At 37.1% G+C, this 27,863-nt stretch overlaps 2 protein-coding genes across 13 annotated transcripts in view; one reads left to right on the forward strand and one right to left on the reverse strand.

Annotated features, from left to right (window-relative positions):
- Window positions 1–27,863, reverse strand: part of caska (calcium/calmodulin-dependent serine protein kinase a) — a 509,789-nt gene that overhangs the window by 279,575 nt on the left and 202,351 nt on the right. The window lies entirely within an intron of this gene.
- LOC120523637 (probable G-protein coupled receptor 82) lies at window positions 71–26,967 on the forward strand. Of its 2 annotated transcripts, none has more exons than XM_039745137.1 (3): window positions 71–134; window positions 24,197–24,323; window positions 25,406–26,967. In XM_039745137.1, exon 3 carries the CDS (start codon window positions 25,410–25,412, stop codon window positions 26,514–26,516), a length of 1,107 nt encoding a protein of 368 aa, XP_039601071.1. In that variant the 5' UTR covers window positions 71–134; window positions 24,197–24,323; window positions 25,406–25,409; the 3' UTR covers window positions 26,517–26,967. The 2 variants fall into 2 exon arrangements, with proteins under 2 accessions (XP_039601071.1, XP_039601070.1); XM_039745136.1 differs by lacking the exon at window positions 71–134 and adding an exon at window positions 2,737–2,883.

The following is a 27,863-nucleotide window of genomic DNA, read 5'->3' on the forward strand; positions in this document are numbered from 1 at the left end:
CTGTATCTGATTGTTGCTTTCCGAAACCAACAAAAGGAACAAAAAAATCAAACTAGGAATATATAAAGTACAGTAACAAAACAGATAAATACTCAGTAGGATATTCAAGATTACCAGATGAAACAAGCAAAGTAGTAAGTGTGATACTTTTAGTAAAATCTTGTTAAATAAACAAGGATAGCTATAACTTGCAAAAAATAGGGACAATTAAAAGGTCAGAGCAAAATGTGTTTTCAGTCAGGATTTATTCAATAAGACAGATACAACCTAAGGAACAGACTTCGAAAAAAGTGCCTCAACGAATATCAGCTACAGTGCTAAATGAGGATTTATTTATGCACTACATAATTATCTGTTTGGTCTTTACACTTCTAATTCCAACTGTAACTGATAAAGCTGGTCTTGTCTGAAGAGCAGATGACCTTCATTGAAAATTTTCATGGCAGATGGAGGTTTTCCTTCTGTGATGCTAGTGCTAAATCTCACAGTTGATTTTGATGTAATGCTTCTGAAATGTTTAAAGAATCAAACTATTTAATTCTGTCTTACAAGCTGCATAAAATAGCAATTATTGATGGTAAAGCCAGTTCCTTAAAACTTCTTTCTTCTGGCCTACCTCCATCTCCTGTTTTTCGCCCATTTCTTTTTTTATATCTCTGTATTTAAGAACTGGGTCCCGTGATTTACCAACAAGGCCACATGATGCACGCCTTTGCTGATGATGCATAAAAAACATTCCCAAAACATGGAAGCAGCAGGGAGGTCAGGTTCATATGCAGTTTTTTTATTTGTTTCAAAATATACAAATTGAAAACAGCACTTTTAAACATGTGCAGTAATACAGTGGACGTTATCATTAACTAATGTTACTAACTAATGGTACATGAACTAATGGTCATTAACTATTTAATTGTTTTTATTACTGAATCTAATTTATCAGCCCTTGGGCAGTGGTGGTTTGTAATGCAGGGCACTAAGGTGCCACCCCACCTACAAATATTTTAAAAACTCTACTTAAATTAATTAGGTAATGGGAAATAATAATGAAATAAATTTACTTGCACAACATGCCTGTTGTCAGTGCATGCCAATATCCATTAAAATTGATTAGGACTTGTATTTTTTTTTATTTTCTTTGTGAATACCTGCCCTTTAATTGGATCCTTTCAGATTTTTCCCAGGCACTCCCACATTTATTGGCTGCAATAAGTATTGTTTTAGATTTTTTTAATCTAATGTGATTGGACAATCATCAACACACTGTTTCAAGTTCACACCTAACATTAACATAACTACAGATGAGCAGGTGTGATTTTACAGAGATAGTAACTTGAAGGGGAACTTCAGAGGTCTAAGAAAATTTGGTTATTTCTTCAATGAAATACTCCTTCATAAATCATTCACTTGGAGAAAAAAAGAAGATAAAGGGGCTTGGATCAGACAAGCCAGGCTTAATAATTCAGCAGCAGGCAAGTGATCAAGGACAAGCTTACATATAGACTTTTTCTGTTCTTGTTATGACCAAAAGAGTTTCCTAACTGGATGTGATGTAACTTTTCCAGTTTAGTGTTTCAAACTTCAAAGAACTGCAGAAATCGGGTACAAAACCTAGAACATCTTTCTAAAAACTGCAAGTGGCATGAAAGTAGCCGCAATCATCTACAGCTGTGTTTTTCAACCAGTGTGCTGCGGCACAGTGGTGCATCATAAGAGCTACCCAGGTGTGCTGTGGAAATAATGCTGTAGCACATGTGGGTCTGAATCTGAGAAGGACAAAATCTGCAGGTGGTCTAGTCTTGTCTGAGGAGGACATGTCTACCTGGAGAATCCGGCATAAAAGCAGCTTTGTGATCGCTATGTTGTGGACACAGGACTTAGAGTACTTCAGATGTCAGTCCATCTGCCTTGGGTGTGTAATTGCCAGTGAGCCTCACAGTGCTAGTGGATAGAGGGCATATCAGTTGCCTCTGAGGTAGAGAGGGGCTGGCAAAAGAGCGAAGCAGCTTGGAGATGCCAACTAAGTGCTCACTAAGTGCTGTGCCTGCGAATGCTAATCTCAGAGCAACTTTTTTACCGGCTTCTCCAGTAGTCCCATCCTTTCAGGCAGCTGAGCCCAACTATAAATATATACTTTATATATAAGAAATATATCTTTATAAGATATCTGTATAAGATGTATTATCTTTAAATTGGTTACATTTCTTTTGTTTTCCAATTGGAACACAGGATGGTGAGGTGACTTGCTAATGTTTACACTATGTCAGTAGCAGGATTTGAAACCCCCGACATTCAAGGTCTGAAGTTGCAGGTCCAGAGTCTTAACTACTACACCATACTGCCTGCCAATAATATTAGCCACTGGTATAAATAAATAAATAAATAAATAAATAAATACCCTACAAATGACTAGCATACAAAAATGTTTTGTTAATGTATTATTCATATTTTAACATGGATAAAAATACTAACTTATAATTATAATTATAATAGTAATAATAATCTACTTCCACATAAAATCATGAGAACTAAGAAGAAATAAATGTGAAAAGAACATGAACATCAGATGCATAAACAGTAACATATTAGTACTAAGCATACTAATGTCTAAAGCAACACTCAAACTCATGTGTGAAAATGTCTACTTCCTTTAGTATAAATAACATGGTGATGTAAGCAAATACTTCATGTTTAATGGTCTCAAAGAGAGGAAGACAAAATTCAGGTTGGAATCTTTCAAACTAAGCACTAGTTTCATACCAAACAATCTTTTATGATGTAAACAGAGTGCACAATACTCTTACATTTTCATCCCATTACTCTTTTGCAAAAGCAGGACAGAAAAAGAAATATTTACGTAAATCATCCTACCTCAATATGTGACAGGTAAGCATATTACTAATTTGCATGACCTGAAAAACTAAGTAATTCAATTTTTCTCTATATAGTATTTTTTGTATTTCTAGTAATTGGTCTAATGATGAAGACATATGTGAAAGGTGTATCTTCAGAATAAATTTAACTGAATATTAATTGAAGTGATTACAGAAGTTACTATAGTGCATTTGCATCTTCCTGAAATTACCTTTAAAAACATAAAATCAAGATTGTGCTAAGTAAAGCATATTTTAACCAGCTGCTCAAATATTTCACACAGTTTTGTTTTTAATAACCACAGTATAAAAGAAAAGTCTGATTCAAATGTCTATTCTGTTTAAACTAAACTTTTTTCATGCAATAAAACTATAAAATAAAAATGCATTTTTAATTGCTTACTTTCAGTCTTTTAAAATGTACTGTTCTCTTCAAGACTACTTTAATTGATAGTTTTCTTATGTTCTGCTGTACACATATAGTCATATTAATTATAAAATCACTAACAATACCATTAAAGACTTTTCTAATTAAAATAAACTTATCTTTAATGTAAAAAAATTAATATAAATCTGTTGAACAACAGAAATGAATGCAGCAAAAAACAAACTTCTTAGTGTAAGCATTGTTACAGAAAAATAGAAAATTAATGGAAACAGACAATTTAGCAAGGTTTTAAAATAAAGTGATTTTTCAGAATCTTAATTACAAATGAACATTTTAAAATGTTGTATATTATGATCAAAAAAATTATTTATTTTTATGAAATGGTATGCATTTTATAGCCTAAATAGACCGTAGTTTTAAAGAGGACTTTAATTCAGCACAAAAATGTAAACAGTGACTGTGTTAATAATTTTGATGTATGAAAATAATTAAATACAAAGTGCACCTCATTTCTTGCACACAACACAGCACATCAGTTTAGCAAGCTGTGCTTACCACTGTTGTGGTGTTCCTGTTTATTTAGTGGTGAAATCAGTTATTTTAAGCAATGACATTAGCATGCTGAAGAGAGAAGAACATAGTAGTCTATTATTGCTAAAAAACAAACCAGCTACTGCAAACTTTAACAGCTATATACTCCGGGTTAGAGAACATTTAGGGGATATCTGTTGTTCATTTATTCCTGTTAATAGGAAGTTTTAAATTACAACAAGGAATTGGTCTTGAATAGGTATAAGCTATAAAGATTTTCTTGTTAGAATAATAACGGCTTGTTACAAAAGAAATGTCTTACTATAACAAAAAAATTAAGAAACAGCTACAAAAAGATTATATGTAATGTGGGGAAAATGTGCATGTTTCTAAATTAATCAAAGGTGTAAAAAATGAGACCTATAATTATGCTTCTTATGGCTTGGTTTACTTAGTATCTGTTGCACTTTCTGCCTCTGAGACAGCTAAAAAAAGATAAGGAACACATGCCCTGGTTTATCTGCTTTGCATTTGTAACAATTCTCGTTGTTTATGCACGGTCTGCAATCAGTAGATATAATTGGTTTTCGTTTCTACTGGACTCAGTACAATAAGCTATTCAGTACTAGAAAAGTGCTTGGACAAAGTATTGTTTAGAACAGGATTTTTTTGGTTGGATTATTTTAATCCATCAATGGTTTATTTCCAATATGTCATTGGAAATAAGGTTCAATGAGTTATTGTCTTTTTTTGATAGCTACTGATTCTATATCACTCAATATTTATTGGTTTTGGGTTAACTGATTATGGAGACCAGGTCATCTACTGCAGCACTCCATCACTGTCCTGTCAAAATACAGTCTGAGAGGTAGGGTAAAAAGAAAAAGGAGTGAATGTTTTGCTGTGGCTACATGCTTCTTTACATTCATTGGGCCATCTGCATGGCAATGCAGAAGAAATGTAACGTGCCAAATCGCAAAGATAGTTAACACCTACATTAATAATTTTACCTTAAAATTATGTAACAAGATGCTTATGTCATTCATAATAACTGTTGAGTGTTGGTTGCATAAATGTGTTGTTTTCAGATATCCATAGCCAACACAAATGATATGACTAAAAAGGGAAAGAACGGATAATGAACATTAGGAAACTGAGACACATCTAAGAACAAAATAGGACACCCAACAACATCCTTGGCGCAGCATTTTTCTAGCCTTCATTAAATAACTTGATAACAAACAAATGATAACAAAGAAAGCATGGCTTCATTAAGAGACATTAGATAGTCCTACATTTTCTGCATCACTATAACATGGCAGACGACTTAGACCACAGACTCTGAAATCAGTCTAGATTTGTTTTTTTAATATATCAAATGGATTGGAAAGGAGAATAATAAAGACGTGGGTATGTTTCATTTTAAAAGTGTGGTGTATCATCATCATCACTAGTTTAATGGCCATTTTTAGGCTTGGCCGAGACTAAAGTTTTGTTCCCCAAATCTGTTTTCCTTGCCCTCTGAAGTTGTGCACATTATCTAGGTTGAGATCTTTCATATCATCGAACACCACATTCTAAACATCTCCTCAACCTCTGCTTTGGTACTTCTCTTCACCTAGTAATGCTTTACCTTTTGTTCCATATGGCTAAACCACTTTAGTCTGCTTTCCTTAGGCCAACATCTATTGAAACCACACATCTTTTACTTAACTCTTTATTTATCTTCCTCTCTCTAACACTCCACACATCCACCTGCTCATTCTTATATTTATTATTTCCTATTTTAATTTGTTACCTTTTTACTGACCACAATCAAAACCATCAGAGCATGCTATTCCTCACACAGCTGTAATAAACTTTTCCCTTGAAGGCAAGAGGTCCCTTTAGGAGTCAGAATGGGGGACAACTTCAGTAATTTTCTCTACGCACCTCTCACTGTTGCTAACAACACTTTGCCTGCGCCTACAACATTATCTACAAACAAAGATCACTCTTGCTGCATGCAGACTACCCTTTATAATTCTACATCCTTCATGCAGCCAGTTTTGACAACCCATATACTGTACTGAGTTTATCCCAACACATCTACTACATGGCCATGCACCCACCTCTTCTACAAATCCTCTCTCTTTGCCTTCAACCATCTCCCTGGTCTTTAATTGCATTTACCTTGAGCCATATTTTCTATTTTCCCTATTTCTTAGTAATTTGTCAGTCCAACAGCAGACTACTGTTGTTTTCAATTATACATTTTTCATTGCTTACTACTTGTTATTAACAACTGAGGCTCCTGAAACAGCAAATTCAATTCTAGTATGTTCCTCTTTGAATTACCAGACTTTAAACTTTAACACATTCTTAATTTTAAAAATAGATACTTTTCTTCAAGCCTCTGACTAAAAGTGTCCTAAAACCAAGCGATGCAGGAATATACAACCTTCTCCAGGGATCACCTTCACATTTTTCACCATGACTCAATCAAGACTCCTCATTTATACATAGTCTTCTGTTACTTTACACCACCACATTCACACATTACCAAATTGTTTTCCTCCTTAAGATTGTTGTTGCATACAACAAATTCAATTGGATCATCAAAATCCTGAATCCTCTCACCCTCAACATTTCTGGTTCTGAAGCTAATGTCCATGTGGACTCCTTCCTAACAACTAGCACTAACTCCAACATGTCTATTCAAGTCACCCAAAATTACAGTCCCTTGCCATGAGGTACCCAAGATATCACCTCCATTAACCTGTCCCAAAACTATTCATCACTTCTGCCATTGTGGAGCTTATGTCAAGATTATATTAATCAGTCACTTATCAACAATTATTTTATCAACTAGAACATGTTTACTCATGTTCTTCACCTCCACCATTTTCTTTACCTATTTCCAAGCCTGAAAAATCTTTACCTACCACTATTACCACTAAGCACGCTTACCTTTCTATGTTATCTCCTGTATATCTGAACAGCTTTTGTTCAGCACCTTCACTCACTTATTCAATACTCCCAGTATTCCAAGTTACAATCCTTACACTATATCCTTCAATGCCTTTTCTTCATCTTACTTGCTACCAAAGCAGGTTCCACAGTTTTATGTTTTAAGTAGGGAAGCGGGGAGTGCCAACACAGTATTATAGACTATACCCACCCATTATTCATTTTCATCTTTGTATCTCATCACCAAGGAGTCATTACAGTTAAAATTTTTCAAGGATAGATGCATTTCCTAAGACCAACGTTCTTTAGTTGCCTATATTGCATGCAAACGGGACTGCAACCTTATTTAATCCCCAGGTGTTAGAATGTGTTGTGCACAGGTGCCCCATCTTGTCCAGCACAAAGCTGGACAAAACAGGCAGAAAAGGAAAAATGAATTGATTTTAATCTGTAGACTGGAAAATATTCGGAGATTCCTCATCAGATTTTGATGGATAAGCAGCTATCCTTATAATATAGTTACTGCACAAAATAAGTAGACAACTGTGTGCCCACATAAAAATTTTCTCATTCCCTAATAAGAAACCAAAGTTCAGCTATAACATTTGTAATTTACTTAATCCTTGCACTACATTTCAAGTCAGTGATATGGAAACATACAAGAAGTGCAAGTATGAGCAGAGATTAGCTGGAAGCTGAATATAGCAGAGCTTGTGATGCATGGATAATGTGACAGGGCATAGAGATGCTTGCTAACTAATGTCTTTGCAATTTCATCACATTTCTTCTACTGGATAAACCTACAGTTTTCTACACTTGCTTATATCACGACTACAGTTGTAAAGTTTTTCTAAAAACATGCAGCAGACAATAAGCTGATGTTTTTGTGACATTTTTAACAACCTATTAAGAGAATCAATGGCTCTCCCATCAGACAGCTTGGACCACCTCTAGTTTGCTTATCACCACAACTGGTCTAAAGTGAATGCAATATCCTTTACACATTGTACTCTGGACATGCGACAATACTGACCAAATTAACTTATTATACTATCGCAACTAAATAATAAAAAGACTAATATGTCACAATATGGATTTGTGTACTATTTTTATCAATTAAATGAAGTATTAAATTACACTAATCAACAAGTACATAGACTTGGGTTTAGGTTCCACAAGTTCCATTTGGATTTTGGACATCCTAACTGGCAGAGTCCAGGATTCTTGGACTGATAGCATTACTTTTCCCACAGTGATTTTTAGAAGTATCCTCCCTCCCCAACCCCAGGTAGTCCTTGCTCACCAATGAATGTGTTGCAAGTTAAAACAATATCAAAATATCCAGCAAAGATCATGTTTAAAGAGTATACTTGAACTGCTGAGTTCTGGGTATTATACATTATTAATGCACCATTCATAAAGTAGTTTAAATACAAAGAGAAAGAAATAAAATGAAATTCATGCTTGTAGGTTAAAGAACTGAGAAATGATAATTATACACCATAATACTGCACTATGTATTAATTAACAGCTAACCTAGAAACACTTTCATGTATACCTACATAACTTGCCAAAAAAAAGTACTAGACAGAAACTAAATATAACAGAGGAATCAGTCCATTGCAAGATCCTTAGCTCACCTATTTTCAAACTAGTTTTATATAGACAAGCAACTTAAAGACAAATCTTTGGACGTTGGAGGAAATCCATAAGAAGGTAGTGAGATTGTTCACTAAGGATGTTAAAATATAAATCATCTTGTAAAATTTTAGCATAAAAAAAACAAACATAAATATTTACACAGAATTCATAACTCAGTGTAACGCAGTGCAAAATTGGCAGATTTAATTCTCCACGTATTTTTGTGTTTTCTGCTGAGCACAGGAAGATAACGTAAACTGCATTGTGGGACAATACAAAATCTGACATCACGATAATATTCACCAAAATTATCACAGTTTTTGATACTATCATAACAGTGTATAAAATGTGATAATATTTCTTTAAAACATTAATACCATTGAAATTATTTGACCATGTTTTATATTAAAACAAAACATAAACCATTGTCATTAAAAAAAAAAAATCAATATTTCAGATGTTTTAAACCAGTTGTTTTAATTTAATCAGATTCTATAAACAAATATAAATAAACCACAAATAACTCATATGAGCCACATTTACACATATTTTTTAATAGCCATAAACATACAAAAGGTGTATTTTTAACAATATCAAAACACCTATAAAAAACACTTAAATATACAACTGTTCACATTTATATATCTAAAATATATACAAATAAAATGAGCAGCAGTGATTTACATCGGTTCATGAAGAAATAAAGTGCTTCTGGTCTCTTTCTGATGTGTACATTCAATTCAATATTTTATGCAGGTTTAACGCAGATGAGCAGTCAGCAAGGTTGTACACATGAATGTTGTTAATTTGAGATATTTAGGTAAAATTTACGTTATATATATTCTTCACTTAGGTGGCACAACAGTGCAAACTGATTAGCACTGCCACTTTACACACAAGAGTACTATCTCTAATCCAACACCTGATTGTCATTGTGGCATCTGCATGTCCCTGTGTGTTGCAGTTTTCTTCTGGGTATTGCAGTTTTCCTTCCACATTCTCAAAGGCTTGTGAACAACTACAAGTGCTAGATCACAAGCCGCCTAGGACATTCATCCATGTCATCTTTTAACTTTTTGTAAGCTTTTTCTAAAGACTATATATATCCAGATTTTGCTATACGTATTTTCTTTTATGCTTTTTTCTACTGGTATTATTATTCCTTTAATAAATTACACACTGCTTTTAACTTTCTATGTTTTGCCTTCATGTCTAGAGTGACTTAAGTAATAAGGTAGATTTCTTTGAGCACCTGGTGCAGCCTGAGGTTTTCCGTTACCTCTGTGCTGCGAGGTTTATTGAGCTGCGGATGAAGAGCTCTGTCCAGTAATGAAAAGTGTGTTAAAGTAAAACATTCACTTGTTAATAAATGGCCTATAGCAGGCATGTCAAACTCACTACCATTGCTTTGACTGCCATACGTGCGTCAGCGGGCCGCACTGTAACAAATACTATTATACAAAGTTACTGTAGCTTTCTTTCCAATACTGAAAACTTTAAAAAGAGTAACACTTAAAGTTTAAAGAAAAGCAATTTATTTCCATACAATCTCCTTACAACAGCATACAATTAGAGTCTTAGCCTCTTAGCTAGGTCCTTATATAGGAATCTTTTAGTCTGAGATCTATTTCTTTTGTCCCGACACTTGGCATCTCTTGTTAGTAACCAGTTCGTCAATATCAGGCCTGAAATCTTGTGCAGCTGCAACTTTTATGAGGGATGAAAGGTGCTCAACTAAGTATTTAGTGATGTGGGGTTTTGGTAGCTTTCATTAACGAAAACAATTGCTCACAAAGGTAAGTGCTTCCGAACATAGACGGTACTCTCGATGCCAACTTACGGATCTGCACATACGAGCCTGGCACACCAACTTCGTTGTATTTTGCCTTCAGAATAGAGTCTGACTGCAGTTCAATCAATTTCATTTGGATATTCTCAGGCACATTCTCAGCGTTGTAAGAATATGGTGATGTAAACAGCGCAAAGTCCTGTTCGTGTGAACTGAAAATACGAAAACACTCACTGAATTCATTGCTCAGTAATTCAAGTTGGAAAACAAATCCTCCAAAAATCAAGTTTTACTTTACTAAGTTTACTTGAAAGTTTAAATTGTAAAATAATCCGATATGCAAAAATCCTCCTGACCTACACTAATTTTACAAACTCAAAATCACAAAAATTTGTTAATAAACAACTCACCAGCTTCTCGCGTCCACTTCAGATCTTCAGCTATAGTCTGCACTGTTTGTTACAATACTAGCACAAAATTACATAATACTAGAGCAAAAAAACATGAAAATATCCATCCATCCATCCATCCTCTTACATTTATCCAAGAACGGGTCATGGGGGCAGCAGCTTGAGCAGAGATGCCCAGACTTCCCTCTCCCCGGCCACTTCTACTAGCTCTTCCGGGGGAATATCGAGGCGTTCCCAGGCCAGCCGAGAGACATAGTCTCTCCAGTGTGTCCTGGGTCTCCCAGGGCCTCCTCCCGGTTAGATGTGCCCTGAACACCTCACCAGGGAGGCGTCCGTTAGGCATCCTGATCAGATGCCCGAATCACCTCATCTGACTCCTCTCAATGCGTAGGAGCAGTGGCTCTACTCTGAGTTCCTCATGGATGACTGAACTTCTCACCCTATTTTTAAGGGAAAGCACAGACACCCTGCGGAGGAAACTCATTTTAGGCACTTGTATTAGCAATCTCGTTCTTTCTGTCACTTCCCACAGCTCATGACCATAGGTGAGGGTAGGAATGTAGATCGACCAGTAAATTGAGAGCTTTGCCTTACGGCTCAGCTCCTTTTTCACCACGACAGACCGATGCAGAGCCTGCATCACTGTGGACGCCGCACCGATTCGCCTGTCAATCTCCCGCTCCATTACGTGAAAATATGTAAGCTATTACTACTCGTGATGGTCAGTTTTGCCCAGTGGCCAGTCTCAGCAGCCCAGCCAGTAGTGTAGCCTGCCAGGCTGTTGCAGCCTAGCACTTCAGTTGCGACGTCGCGGCTCATTAACTTTGGTCAAGGATCGTGGTGGGGAGGGCAGTGTCATGTCTAGGGTATCAAGGAGCTGACGCAACAGCTGCAACTATATTAACAGATGACATTTCGGGTACCGTAATGCCAGGGGAAAATGTGCTTTTGTCAGAAGGCGAAAGTAAGAAAAGTCAAAAAGTAGCGCCGAAGATGCAGAATGATTCAATCACAAACGATAGTAATCATTTTGTACAAGTTTATTGCTAACTAGGATCTGTCATGCGGGCCGCATGTGCCCATAGCCCGCGTGTTTGACATGTCTGGCCTATAGCCAGGGATGTTGTCTTTGTATGTTTGAATATATTCTTGGAGACCAAAGGTAATATTTAGGTCTGAGATACATCTAAGGCATCGCATGTTGTTCAAGCCTATGATAAGTAAGTCTCTTGGAGTACAAGGGAAAGCGTACTCTGCATTTATTTTCATACGGTAATTGTGTGGGTTAAAGTGCTAGGAAATAGGGTGCATGTGTATACGTCTTTCATATGGTACTTTTGTGGTTAGGGTCTGTGTGTCTGCATATATCTATGCATGTGTGTGTTAATCTTAAAGTGTAACAGTACACCAACCTAGTAACGAACTTGACAAGTACACTTACACTTGAAGAAAATAGGCAAAGGGTTAAGTAGAGTGAAATACCATGATAATACACAAGGGGTATGTGTAACAATATTCAAGAGCTTTTTTCAAAATAACTAAGAACAGTGTTCAAATAATGTAGTGCAATCTTCCTAAATAAATAAATAATCCATTAAAAACAATGACGGACTTTGAGATAAAATCCAACATTAAAACTAGAGTAAAAACAACACAGTCATCTGCACCTTTATGTTCCATTAGACAAGCCCAGCACAACTTCATCTTTGTCTCTCCGGCAAACCCACTGCTTGTGCAGCTGGTTGAGACACCAGTGTCCACAGTCCTCACCACCTGCCCTCCCATCATAGCTGCCTCAAGTGGCTCCAGCCAGACTGCCTGGGGTCCGTTTTCCACCCATCATCCTTCACACTCCCTTGTTGTACCTCGGATCCCTAAGTTAGGACTTCACCTCAATCGCCCACACTCTACCACCAAAATTCTGTGGGGGCAAACTGCTCCTAGAGTGCCAATACTTTGCTCCTCTGTGGGGCCAATGACCATGCTACATCTTCCACACTAACTAGCTGGTTTGTCTTGTCTCTTCACCAGATGCTGCTCAGATAGTTCTTTCTTTATCTCTTTTTCCCTCAGTCCCATGAAGGCCTCTCTTATGCTGCCTCTCCTATTGGAGTGATGGTGTGAGACAGCACTCCCTCCGTGGCAGTGATGAGGCACCTGACTGACACTCACACTAGCATGTGCATACTCAATCAGCTAAGCGCCTCCATCAACCCCGAAGAAGAGTGTGATTGTGCACACTGACCCCCCAATTGGAGTCTACACGTTGCGGGCCATGATTACTTATTTAAAATCCACCCAAAGGCATGGGCCATCTATCACACATGGTACTAGGCAGGGCTTTGATGTTCTTTTCCCACTCTAGTGAGCATTTGAAGAGATATTTTCAGACTCTGTGTGCCAAGGACCCCCAAGTTCATAACAAGATCTTTTTAAAGCAAATAAACATTCAATTTCAAATAGAGTAATTAAAAGGAACTATGGTTTTAGAAAGAATTACTAGCAAAGGTGGATAGATATTTTCAAAATTACTGTGAAGCCCTGAACTCAGTCCCCAATCGTTTAATTAATTATATTTAATCACTTAAATGACCCGGAAGATGATTACAATTTCTTTTTGATTTGGATAATGTTATTACCTGGGTTAATATACGGTACCTTTTAGAAAGATATGGTCTTAGAGACATTGAAAGCTGACAGAAAAGCTTCCTGTTTCACAGCAGCTAAGCTAATATGCACAGCTGCTGCCATTATACCTGTGGCTGCCCCAAATCTCGTTTTCACCACCATCTCAACTCAATCTGTCCCGCTGCTGATAGAGTGCAAGGAGGTCACTGCTAATCTGCTACTGCCACAGTGTTGCCTGGAGAAAGTCATTACATTTAAGAGGAGAATACACCTACACAAAACTCATCTCTTAGCTTATTTTTTTTTATAGTTTCCTTGACCAAGCCTGGAAGTGATCTGCTAACGTTATTAACCCCATCAGATAGCCTAAAAGATGCTAATTGCTGCCCAGTCGCTCTTGGTAGGAGGTGTCATGCCGCCCAGTCGCTCTTGGTGGGAGGTGTCATGCCTGCTTCCAAGTTAAGACCACTAGGTTTGAATACAGGACGAAGTCCGGTGTCATCCTGTCAATCACCTCTCCTTCAAAGAAACAGCACGGCTTACAGAGCTCGCCAACGTATCATGCAAACTCATGTATCTTCCTACAGCATAAAGTCACAAGTATACTGCAGAGCTTCCTCTGTTTGATTGTCAAGGGCATGCTCACAAATTACAAGTGTAATGCCACGAAAAATACCTGCTGACATTTTAGTATGCGAGCAATGGTACGAGAATGCAGTTAGACTTTTTTTGGGCACATACACCACGCTAGTGTTTAGATCTGGACGGTGTAGTGTTGGCAAGCTCTGTAAGCCGTGCTGTTTCTTTGAAGGACAGGTGATTGGCAGGATGACGCTGGACTTCGTCCTGTATCGAAATGGTGCCATCTTTCGCCTTTACGCCTGGTGAAGCTGCGTTGTTCTTATATGTGAGTGGATGTTTCTTGTGGGTAGGGCTTCTGTTTTCACTGATCTGAGTTTACCTCTGTTATAGTGTGTCTTTATTTGAAAACAGCAGTGTCAGATCAGGGCGAGCATGAACGCAACTGAGAGAATAAAACTGAATAAAAAAACGCTAACTTTGACAAGCACTATAAATTTACAGCGGTTGTTACAGACGTAAATCAAGTGTATGTTTTTATTGTATAATATTAACAATAATAGCAGCTCTTTACTCAAAATGGTAAACTTGAGAAGCTGCCAGCATCGAACCCAGAAGCTCTTGATTTGGAGTCAGCAGTTCTTAGCATTGCACCATGCAAGCTATCGCATCAATCGCCTACCATAACCTGCTTTCTTTTTTCTTCTGTTATATTCTTGAATAAAAGCACACTTGTTTTGTTATACTTGTACTTTTTGTGAAAGCAATAATTTGATATTTGGACTTCAGACTTTACGCCTTATACACATGTCGTAAAGACGGTCCTTGGGTGTGTGTGGGAACTGTTAACCTTTGAATCTGATAATCGTATATAGCGCGGAACTGAACTCTCCATGCTATTCTGTCCTCTGCATCTCCCGGAGTTCAAAAGAAATACCAATATGTAGTACATGTGGACACTGGCCAAGATTGGGGGGAGGGGCGAATGAGGACACATCATGACTACAGCCGCATGAAGGTATGCAAATAAATATAATGTTGTTAGTGCAACAACGTTTTCCGAAATGTACAATACAGGTCATAAAATGAATTATTCCAAATGTCATATATACCTAAGTCTCTCTTTTTTGTCAGCTCAGCTTTGACATCATGGATCAGAAGGTGCATACTAATTCAGCATGAGCAGGAGCACTCAAGAATAAAACTGAATAAAAACAAATTGACATCCACAGCCATTCTCAGTCACGCACTAACTAATGTACATACTTATTTCGGTGGTATGACACCACTGTCAGTCGCCATATTGAACTTTCCAGCGTCACTAATTCTCCAACTTTCCGTGTAGGTAGAAGGCTGAAATTTGGCAGGCTCATTCCTTACAGCTTACTTACAAAAGTTAAGCAGGTTTCATTTCAAAATTCTACGTGTAACGGTCATAACAGTTGACAACGTTCGCCATGTTGAACTTTCTTATTTATGGCCCCATCTTCACGAAATTTGGTAGGTGGCTTCCCTGCACTAACCAAAACCAATGCACGTACCTATTTCGGTGGTATGACGCCACTGTCAGCCGCCATATTAAACTTTCCAATGTCACTAATTCTCCAACTTTCCGTGTAGGTAGAAGGCTGAAATTTGGTACTTATTTCGGTGGTATGATGCCACTGTCGGCCGCCATATTGAACTTTTCAACGGTCTTTGTTACTTATGGGCCCATCTTCAAGAAATTTGGTACGCGGGTTCCCAATGCTAACTGAATCCTACTTACGTACATATATACGTCCATAGCCTGCTGCTCGGTTACCGTGTGAGGCGGTGTTGGGTCCCCCATCCCAACGCCTCCCACGTTGTTGGCTGTCTGCCTAAATAAGGCCGTCCGTCCGTTAAACTCTCAAAAGCTGGATGTGAAGTTATCGATGAAACCGGTTGTATACTTACAACACTTGACAGATGCCGAATGTCTCTTCAACACAAGTCTTACACATACTGTCGTAATTGAAACAAACCATGAAACTCAAACCGATTATGACAGCAGCAATCCAAGCTGTGAAACTTGAAACAAGATTACTGTTCACATGGCCAACTGTACGTTGCATGCTCAAGAGTAAGCTCAGCGTACAGCTTGGTCATATTACAACCAGAGGGCTGAACTGACAATGTGGTATACAATGAGATCCTTAACAAATAATTATTGGTATATTTTCCCTCAGTTTAAAAAGGTTTAATTTTCTTCTTAATAAAAATTTTAAGGCAGTACTTCGCCGCTGCGATATACATATCCACACACATATATATATATATACACTGCTCACAAAAATTAAAGGAACACTTTAAAGAAACACATTAGATACATCAGATCTCAATATGAAGTTGGATATCTATACAAATAACGACAGGGCAATGTCTTAGGAACAAAAGGATGCCAAGGCTTTTAATTGAAATAAAAGTTTTCTGCCTACAGAGGGCTCAATTGTGTAGACACCCTAAAATCAGAGTGAAATGAAGATGTGGCAGGCTAGTCCATTTTTTCAAAAACTTAATTTCTGCTACTCAAAATGCTTTTCAGTATCTTGTGTGGCCCCCACGAGCTTGTATGCATGCTTGACAACGTCGGGCATGCTCCTAATGAGACAACGGATGGTGTCTTGTGGCATTTCCTCCCAGATCTGTATGAGGGCATCCCTGAGCTGTTCTACAGTCTGAGGAGCAACCTGGGCGCCTAATGGACCGAAACATAATGTCCCACAGATGTTCTATTGGGTTTAAGTCAGGGGATCGTGAAGGCCATTCAATTGTTTCAATTCCTTCATCCTCCAGGTACTGCCTGCATACTCTTGCCACATGAGGCCGGGCATTGTCGTGCATTAGGAGGAAACCAGGACCTACTGCACCAGCGTAGGGTCTGACAATGGGTCCAAGGATTTCATCCTGATACCTAATGGCAGTCAAGATGCCTTTGTCTAGCCTGTAGAGGTCTGTGAGTCGCTCCATGGATATGCCTCCAAGATCATCACTGACCCACCACCAAACCAGTCATGCTAAGCGATGTTACAGGCAGCATAATATTCTCCACGGCTTCTCCTGACCCTTTACGTCTTTCACATATACTCAGGGTGAACCTGCTCTCATCTGTGAAAAGCACAGGACGCCAGTGGTGGACCTGCCAATTCTGGTATTCTATGGCAAATGCCAATTGAGCTCCCGGTGCTGTGCAGTGAGCACAGGGCAGTAGACATTTGGGCCCTCAGGCAACCCTCATGAAGTCTGTTTCTGATTGTTTGGTCAGAGACATTCACACCAGTGGCCTGCTGGAGGTCATTTTGTAGGGCTCTGGCAGTGCTCATCCTGTTCCTCCTTGCCCAAAGGAGCAGATACTGGTCCTGCTGATGGGTTATGGACCTTCTATGGCCCTCTCCAGCTCTCCTAGAGTAACTGCTTGTCTCCTAGAATCTCCTCCATGCCCTTGAGACTGTGCAGGGAGACACAGCAAACCTTCTGGCAATGACACGTATTGATGTGCCATCCTGGAGAAGTTGGACTACCTGTGCAACCTCTGTAGGGTCCAGGTATCACCTCGTGCTACCAGTAGTGACACTGACTGTAGCCAAATGCAAAACTAGTGAAGAAACAGTCAGAAAAGATGAGGAGGGAAAAATGTCAGTGGCCTCCACCTGTTAAACCATTCCTGTTTTGGGGGTCATCTCATTGTTGCCCCTCTAGTGCATCTGTTGTTAATTTCATTAACACCACAGCAGCTGAAACTGATTAACAACCCCTCTGCTACTTAACTGACCAGATTAATATCCCATAAGTTTCATTGACTTTATGCTATACTCTGATTAAAAAGTGTTCCTTTAATTCTTTTGAGCAGTATATATATATATACACATATATATACATATCTATATATATATATCTATATATACACAGTATATATATAATATGTGTATATATATGTTTATATGTGTTTATATGTGTGTGTGTGTGTGTGTGTATATATACACAATATTAACTGTGATAACCTTGCAGACGGAGGAGCACAAGAGCAAGAGTTTTTGGAAATAATCAGTGACTGTTTTTAATACTGTATATTAAAGCACCAAAACGGGGTGAAGCTTGTCTGGATTTAGTATTTTGTAGTAATCAAGATAGAATAATAGGGTAAGAGGTGATTGAACGACTAGGGTCAAGTGACCATAATATAGTACAATTCTAAGTATTTTGTAAGAGTGCAGATGCAAAGACTAAAACTGTTAAGTTGAACTTTGGTAGGGCAAATTTTGACCAGATGGGACAAAGTCTGAGGAGGATACACTGGGATAAGCTATTAAGTGTGGAGACAGTCGGGGAGCAGTGGAATAGGTTTAAAAATGTTTTACATGTAATGCAGGACAGTACATACCTAAATTTTGAATTAATAGGAAATTTCAAAAAACTCCACAGTGGATTAATAAAGATTTAAAAAAGAAGCTGCAAAGGAAAAAGCTTCTTTATAAGACATATAAGACAAATGACTGCAAAGTGAATCATTGAGCGTATAAGAACATGAGAGCAACCATTAAGACGACAGTTGGAGAGGAATATAACAGATAAGGTGAAAGAAGACCCTAAGAGATTCTTTCAGTATTTTAGTAGTAAAAGGACAGTCAAGGAGGAGGTGAAGTGCATCAGAAATAGTAGAGGGGAATTAAAAGATACAAACAATGAAAATAGTGGATGCCCTAAACTTACATTTTTCTAAGGTCTTCACAAGTGAGCAAGTGGTTAACCTCCAAGAGGTAAACAGGAATACTAAGGAGGGACTGAGGAATTTGGAAATTGTAGAGGGAAAAGTGCTGCTCAGATGAAATACAGTAGGTTGAAATCAAACAAATCACCAGGACCAGATATTTACCCTTGAGTTTTAAGGAGGCTAGCGAGTACATATATAAACCCTTGACACATATTTTTATGAAGTCACTGAGCACTGGAGAGATTCTGAAGGACTGGAAAATGGCAAATATCATCCCATTATATAAAAAGGGTGATAAGGCTAATCCAAGCAACTATAGGCCAGTAAGCTTAACATGCATCACAGGAAAATGAATGGAAGGAATTATTAAGGATAAAATTGAGCAACACCTGGCAAGGGCAAGAGTTATTAGTCAGCACGGGTTCAGAAGAGGGAGGTCATGTTTTACTAACATGCTGGAATTCTATGAGGAGGCAACAAAAGGATATGATCAAAGTGGAGTATATTATATTATTTACCTTGACCTTCAGAAAGCATTTGGTAAGGTTGGGCATCAAACTAAAAGAAGTGGGAGTTCAAGATGATGTTTTTAGACGGGTGAAGAATTGGCTCAGACACAGGAAGCAGAGGGTGATTGCGCGAGGAACCTTATCAGAATTGGCTCTCTTTCTCTCCCCCCCAATCCCGCCTACCCACATGAGGCAAGACCATACTTCACAGAGTTCCAGTCCTCTGTCATACCCAGAGACAGAGCATGTCCAAAACAAAAAAAAACACGCCCCCCAGCAGCAGTGCATAAGGATTAAAATAGACATATCTATTGACAGTACAGTCCAAATACTATACACAAACAATATAATCTTAAACAGTCCTGAGTGAGTAAACCCAGGGAATGATGTTAAACAGTAGTGGTAGCTCTGGATAAGCAGATAACATTTGGTATTAAGCCCTAATACAATAAACCAAGGTTATGATGTTATACAGTCCCCTATGAAAAAAAATTGCTTGAGCACTTCATGGTAAAAACCTTTGCCTGTCTCAAAGCTTCTTCTTTGAAAGCCTCTCAAAGCATTGTGACAGCTTCTGCTGCTGTTTTCCCCAAAAGGAAACAGAACTTGATGCAAACACATTATTCGTTAAAGTCTGCCATCACAAATTTGACAAAGACGGTAACAGAGGCTCAAGAAAAAAAATTACATTGACCTTACAGACCTTTCCCCAAGGTCGCCGCTTGGCCAAATGATGCATAAGGCAGTTTAGTACATGCACCTAGCTAGCAAACGTTGGAACTAATACCCCTCCAGCCTCCAGAAAAAAATTCTCAGTATTTTTGGGTTCCCCCTCATATAATCTCTTGTTTCTGTCTGAGAAGTAACATTATATGTAATTTAAGTTGTAATTTTTTAAAGCGCACAACAAGAGTCCTGGTTTTTGAGGTATTCGATCCATGTATGCGGTAAGTTGCTGCTATCTTGGTATCTGAATCAAAGTCTTCTCCAATTCTTTTAGAGAACAGTTCAGCTATGAATTTGACTGCGTTTGGACCTTCACAATTTTCAGGAAGACCTTCAATTCTAATATTATTCCTTCTGCATCCATTTCCAGTGCAGCTAGTCTTTCTCCAAGCACTTTGCATTCGGAATTTACAGCCATTGCTTTTCTGACAGCGGTAGATGCCAGTTGTTCAGCTATTTCAATATGAGTCGTGAATGTTTACTTAATGTCTTCAAACTGAGTGTCAAGAGCTCTAAGTTTATTCTCAAACTTTGGTCTTGTCTGTGCTCCGCGGGTGAAGTAGCAAGCCCAGCTTGAGTAACTTGCACATTTGCTCCCAGTTTCATATTCAGCTGGAGACGATGCAGTAGCGTCAGGTCCCGGAAAATCTGTGCTTTTGCCTATCTGTTCCAGGTCAATCTCTGGCAGGTCATACCTCGAGGTTGCACTTGATGCCTGTTTAGGCTTGGATGAAGCTTTAGCTGTCTTTTCCATTTCTTACTGGGCCTTTTATCTACCGCTCATACTTATACTGTATATGCTTGCATATACTGTAATTGAACCCCAATGGATTGAGTAAATACAGGATACCTCGGGATGAAAAAAAAAAAATATGGAGTTCCGCCTCAGACGTCCATCTCCCGTAACTGACAAGATAACACATTTTCACACAAACGATATAGCTCAAAAGTGCTATACAGTACATGATGTAAAAGAAGTAGTTACATGCAAAGAAAAGCAAATTCAAATTAGATAAGAAAAATAATGCAGAAGTAGTATATAAAATAAATAATACACTCATACATAAGATACTGTACATAAATGCTTAAGAGTCCTTAAATAGTCTCTAAATGACAGTCCAATTGTAAAGTCAATTAGTCAGGTTGCAATACCTGTCTACTGTGAACACCATCATAAGGATCAATGTTATTATAGTTTTGCCTTTTTGTATTAGTTTTTATTTCTATATTTTTTCTGAACTTCCTTTGAAATTCAGTTTTAGTTTTCCTTCATCGTGTATTTTTAATTTTGGTTTAGCTTTTTATTTCACAAAGACATTTCTGTTTTATTTTCATATCTATTACTTTCAGTTTTATTTTTAGTAATTATGGCATGGAGCTCCTACGGAGTTTAGCTTTGTGTCACAATCAGACAGAACTGTACACTTAACGGATTTGGTTATGAGTTTAATGTTAGTGGAAGCTTACTACACTACTTGGTTTATTTACTATCTGTTTTGTTTTTGTCTAATAAAAAAAGCATAATCAAAAGCAGATATTGAATGTGAACAATTTTACACAATTTTATAATTTTTAAAATATTTTCTATGCCATTTGTGCAGAACAAATCTATGCTGACTGTTGGCAAAATCTTCCACATGTAAGCACCACACCTCAAATCAAGTCCAGGCCTTTTATCTGCTTAATTGATAATGACATGACGGACTTGCCCACACCTGCCCATGAAATAGCCTTTGAGTCAATTGTCCAAATACTTTTAAGCCCCTAATATAAAGGGAATGTGTTAAAAAAAAACGCTTTAGTTCCCTCACATTTTTATGCAAGCTTTTTGTTCAACCCACTGAATTAAAGCTGAAAGTCTGCACTTCAACTGCATCTGAGTTGTTTCATTTAAAATTAATTGTGGTAATGCACAGAACCAAAATTAGAAAAAAGTTGTCTCTGTCCAAATATTTATGGACCTAACTGTATGTAGGTACTAACGTACAGAGTTTCAATTTGATAACTTGATGTATGAAGTATATCATTCAGAGAAATTTATTATCTAATAAAATATTTAACCTTTTTGAAATGACAGGGCACCTTTTCCACTAAATGTAGATGTGGCAGTGCTCCTGTTCCTTTGCATACAAGGACAAGATGCAGGGTTATTATGCACTATTTGTGAGTAAAAAAATTCAGGGATAAAAATGTTTTTAATTGTAAATGTGTCTCTTTTTTGTATATCATAGAAATAAATCAATTGACTATTAAACATGGTGTGGTAGAGTAACATAGTAGTCATGCGGGTTTTCTTTACATTACTTCAGCACCTTAAAGATATGCAAGTAATTAATTTAGACTCCATTTCAAAGGTCTGTTTTCACTTTGGCATTGAAGAGTCTTTTCTGTTGATCAGTTCCAAAAAAGCCAAATTAAGACCATTGAGATTTAATATTGCATGAAAATAAAATGTGAAAACTTCCAATGGTGTGAAAACTTTTTATAGCCACTGTATACAAGTATGCATTACAGTGGAATGGTATGTTCAGAGTTAGTTCATGTTTTGTACCTAAAGCAGCTAGGGTGTGTTGTTGCACCCTATGATCAAGAGCAGTAGTGTGTTGGTTCAGCAAAATGAATACAGTATCTTTGAATAAGTATGTTATTAAAACAGCAATTATGGAACTATAAAGCAATGAAAAAATTGACTTTGTTGATTAAGGGTAAGGCGATGAAGTAAGTCTCAGAAAGAGCTTTAATCATTGTTTGGTCTGAGTACAGGCTACAGTAAGTAAAAATTGGTTTGGGACTGTACACGTTTATAAAACTGTACCAAGGTTATTCTCATTAACAATTAAAAAAATATTTAGTTAAAATAAAGATACAACTTTGTCTGGTGATGTCATCATAAAATGAAACCTAAACTGAAATTAAAATAGCACACTTAAAAATTCACTTAAATAAAATGTTATGGTTGAAAACAAAAAACTGTTGTTTTTAATATTTTAAATGAACCAATTGCCAATACCCTACTATTAACCACAGTTTCCTTTGAGGTGTGAAAATGTATGGTCATGCAAAGGCTGAGTTTCAACACACAACATTTTTAGCAAACAAAGCAGCAAAACAAGAAATCCTCATGCTGATAATTTACGAATGAGAAACAGCACATAGATACTCTTTTTGCTAATCAATTATTAAAATGTGGTGTGGAAAGTCCATAGGTGAATCCTTCGAAAACTGATAAAAAAGTGACACAATTAACTTGCCTTATACACAGTCATCTGGAATGTTCTTATGAGCAGTTTGACAGGTGCTTGCCTCAAAGTGATTTTGCTTTGGGGAACAAAGTGACACAAAGCTTGAAGACCAAATAATTCAACAAATTATAAGAATTTGAAGAAGAACTCCCTGACATCTAATCTGAGCTCAAGCAGTTGAATCAAAGAAAAGCCCCAGAGATGGCGTTTTGGGACAAATTAGCTGTGCTATCAAGTAGTCAAAATTTGTAACAAAATATTTTTAATCACCACTGTTTTTATTTACAATGATATGTAAATTATAACTGGCTTGAAGTGAGTACAGTTGCTTTATATAAAATGTGCAAACAAAATACACACTGATGTGCAAAGAGGTTTAATAAAGTGAACTTGAGAATTCACTCTATTGCGTAGGTCATCTTATCATAAAGCCCCCTTAAGATCACTGGTACCAGTAAACCTATTTTTTTCACCACTGTTCTCCACTGTTAGTTTTTTTGCAGAGTTTCCCCCACCCACAGTTTCTTTATTGTTATTGTTATATTGTTTTTGTCAGTTTTAGGAACTATTTATGCATGATTAAATGGTTGATTGGAAAACGATATTTGGTATTTAAAAAAATACAGTTTAATAAATATGTTTACATGTGTTTTGTAATGCATATAAATTTAATATCATTACATGCTGCATGAATACATACACTACCTAACAGTATTTAGTGTTGAAACGGTAATGTAACTGAAAATTATTTATTCACAAAAAAAATCAAGTATTTCCTCATTCCAACTCGGGCCTTTTTCAATAAGTGAGTGCACTATATGGCTATGTACTGTAGCTTAATGAGCACAATGGTTGTCAGCTGCCTAGACAAAAATTATTTTAATGTTTTAAACATTTGCACGCAGCAAATAATTGGTTGTAAATGGTTAAGTACTCTCTAGGTGCACTTTATGTATGACACTGACAGTAACAAGAGCAAGTAAGCAATCAATGATGTTTCATTTTGTGGAGATCATTTAATGTGAAAGGATCCAGTAACTTTAAAAGTACTTTTGTGCTGCTTTTGTGAAGATGTTGATTAAGAGATTGAGGAGCACAGCATGCTGAAAAAACACAAACCTAGCAAAGAAGGTAAAATGACAGGTTATGTTGGTCTCATTTTACCTTATTTAAAAATAAATTAACTTTATCTTTCTCTGCAGAAAACTGCTGTCTGGTCACCTCAGTCAATCAAATGCAAAAGGAGAGAACGTACACTGGTACAGCTACAGTACACCCCATTATCTGTGCTACAATTCACTGAGGTTCCACATTATCTAAGGCAAATATGTAAGTGAAATACACTACTTTTCTATTAATTCATAAAAGCTTTTCTGTGACTACTGTACTGTACATGTAAGTACTATATTTTAACCTCTACTGTACTAAGTAAGCAGTGGAGGAACATATGACTACAGGAATATGGACATGAATCACTCACCCCTTGGCTATATACACATGCTCTACTCTTTCATTTTGGATTTTTGTGTTTAAACATTTCAAAGCACTGTGGTGAACTGCCAGTGGTAACTGCACACCCACATTCTCTGGCTCATAGGCAAACGCTTTGCAGCATGAGATAAATAAAGAGCTTCATCCATTAACCACTCAGAGCCCATCTCTGACCAATGTGAGTGGTGCACTTCTCTGGTGATGTCAGCAGAAAGACAAATCTGTTTTATCCAAGTTTTCAGCTATTTGAGGTAGCATTGGTCCACATTACCTGGGATAAATGGGGTTCTGCTGTGCTTATTTAATGTCTAGGAGGCTGTGTAAACTATCTGCAGTCATAAGGTATTTAGTTCAAAGATTAAAATGCCTAGAACATCCGAATAAATAGCCTGTTTCTTGAACATACAGATACTGTTACAATGTATGTGAGACACATGTAATAAAACATTTGGAAGATAATGTTGTAAACATGGTTAAAGCAATAAAGGATCTTAGTGAGTTTTTCATAGGCTTACTTGTATGTTTCCACAATCCTTTTGCTATATACAATAAAAACAGCAAGCAATTTTTCATCTTCATTAAATTGCTATTTTTTAGGCTACAGTCACAAGGGTCAGAAGCCAGCAATGGATGGCATGGCATGCCAGTTCATTGCTTAAAACATACAAGCACAAAGCCAGACTCACTCATGTGAGCAAACTAAAAATAATCAATCAATCCAATCTATACATTATTTGTACCTGGGAAAGATGTAAAAAGAAAAAAAAATCCAAATAATCTCAAGGTGAATGTGTAAAACATCACACAGATGGTGACCAGGCTAAAACACAACCTAGGTACAGTACCTAGTGTTGCAAATTGGGAAAAACCACTGTGCCTTCATCTTCTGGTAATTAACAGACTCTCTCTCTCTTTTTCAGATCAATGGCAAATGACACAAATGTCACAACTTGTTTGCACATGTCGTACATGACTTCATTTGCCCTGCCATTCCTCTACTTTGTGGTATTTGTTGTTGCCTTACCAGGAAACATCATTTCTTTGTGGATATTTACGAAAAAAATGTCAATCACAACACCAACTCACATCTATCTGATCAATTTAACAATTTCTAATTTACTTTTATGCATTATTTTGCCATTTATGTTTGTTTACTATATACAAGGATTCACATGGAAATCAAGCAATTTCTTCTATCAGTTCACTGTTGGGTTAGTGACCCCTGTCTTGCACATTAACATTTATATCAGTATGGTCATACTTACCTGGATTGCATTTACTCGCTATGCTATACTGGTTAAACAAAAGAAGGTTAGCTGCTATATTATTATAGTTAATAAATGTTACTCAGGATTTTTAGAAAATATTCAAAAACCAAAGTTTGCCAAAATAATCTGTTGTGCTGTGTGGGTCATTGCCATCACTGGAATACTTCCTATTGTATTGTTCTACGCCATTATAGAAGCAAAAGCAGAAGAAAATGATGATACATGCTATAGCAAAAAAATAGAAACCGGGGGAGAAGCTTCTCAAATATCCAATTTTTTTGGTGCTGCCCTCTTTTTCATTTGCTTTTGCTTAGTGCTATTTTCTTACATGTCCTTGGCAAGGCATCTAAATACAGTGTACAAAACCACATCAATAATGGGAAGTGACAAAATTTACAAAAATGTTTTCAGAAAGCTGCTGCTCATTCAGCTTGTACTTGCAATCTGCTTTCTACCACAGCAAATATTCAAAATTGTGTTTGTAAAACTTGTAAGAAAAACTACTTGTGAAAAATTAACCCCTTTAGTGGAAGGAAAAAACTTTGTACTATGGCTGTCTGTATCCAGATGCATTACAGATCCCATTATGTACCTAATGCTTGATAAAACGTTTCAGAAAAATGTTTGTATTCTAATTAAAGTCAAAGATGACCGTACAACCTTCAACAACTTAAATGGAAAGATCAAAGACATTAAGTCTCTCGAAGAAAAGCGAAGTAAAGGGACATGTTATACAGATACCCACATAGATGAACACATCTGAGAAAAAAAGACTATTTTAATATAGAAATAACTCATAAGTTATCATCAAGCAAAGAAAAAATAATACTTTGTATTGACCTGTATAGTATTGCAAAAGGAAAAGGAAGTGAGTTCAAAGCAAATTTGTGGTAAAAAGCCTCCAGCAGTGTGGCAATTCACTGTTATAAAGATATTTGAAACTTTTGTCTTTTATACACATTTATTAAAAAAAAAAACCAATGTAAATATGCTGCTGTTGTTTTTGGATTATATAGTACAGTGATCCCTCGCTATATCACGCTTCGACTTTCGCTGCTTCACTCTATCGCAATTTTTTTCTCATACACGTTTACGTCACTACACATGCGCTTTCTGAGAACTTTTATCTAAGCCTTACGATGACTCCTAAACATGCTGTTTTTTCTAAGCCTTCTGACAATAAAACTAAGCGCCAGAGGAAGATGCTTACTATCCAGGAGAAGGTTAAACTCTTTGATATGATTAAAGATGGCAATACCCTACAAAAGCCTCCTCATGCATATGAAAAGACAGCGCCAGAAACTGCCTATCATGATGTTCTTCAGCCGCGCACCCAGACACCCACTGCCTAGTACTTCTTCACTGAAGACAACAACGCACCTGCTGAAGATACTGCACCACCTCTGAAGACTCTCCTACTGAGATCGTGCCTTCATAGGTTAGTGGTTGTGTGCAATTAAATGTACAGTACAATAATTTACTATATAAAAGCGTTCGGGATTGTCCTTCCGTCCCATGAGTGCAAAGAGTAGCGGTATTCTGCTTATTACAGGCTTACTACTTGCGGCTTGAGGTACGAAGCGACGCGATGTGAGCAGAGTTCTGGTGCTCTCATCGTTCCCTTGCTTTTGTGCGCGATGCGCTGGAAAAATAGACAAAATTATGTCTCTGGAAATAATTCATGTTGATGGAGTACAAATGCCTCACCGCGTAGTAAATATCAGGGGAGATGGTGCTTTCTTATTCTCATCTATAGCTTATTTAGTGCATGAAACTCCGTCTTTAGCGGTACAGATTCGGGCTGACATTGTACGACTTTGGACAGGCACTTGAGGGGATAAAAAAAAACGTAGGTTTTCAGGAGATGTTATGAATGGGCACTTTGATGTTCTCATTCCCTACACTTACATGCTTAATGTACACATGGAGCGCACAAAAATTGAAGATAAAAATCGGTCCCCTTAAAAGGCGAGTGCGCCTAGTAATATGATATTTGTAACGTCTAATGTGTCTTATTTTCTCTTATTTTGTCTAATATATTGGGTAATACAAGTGTAATGGTGACTAAAGGGTGTTATTTCATGTCTAGAGGGCTCTAATAATGTTAAAA

The sequence above is a fragment of the Polypterus senegalus genome, chromosome 2 (assembly GCF_016835505.1).
Source record: "Polypterus senegalus isolate Bchr_013 chromosome 2, ASM1683550v1, whole genome shotgun sequence".
Lineage (NCBI taxonomy): Eukaryota > Metazoa > Chordata > Cladistia > Polypteriformes > Polypteridae > Polypterus > Polypterus senegalus.

What these genes read in the sequence shown, in the direction of transcription:
- LOC120523637 (XM_039745137.1), top strand. Translation starts at nt 25,410, where the DNA reads ATGGCAAATGACACAAATGTCACAACTTGTTTGCACATGTCGTACATG.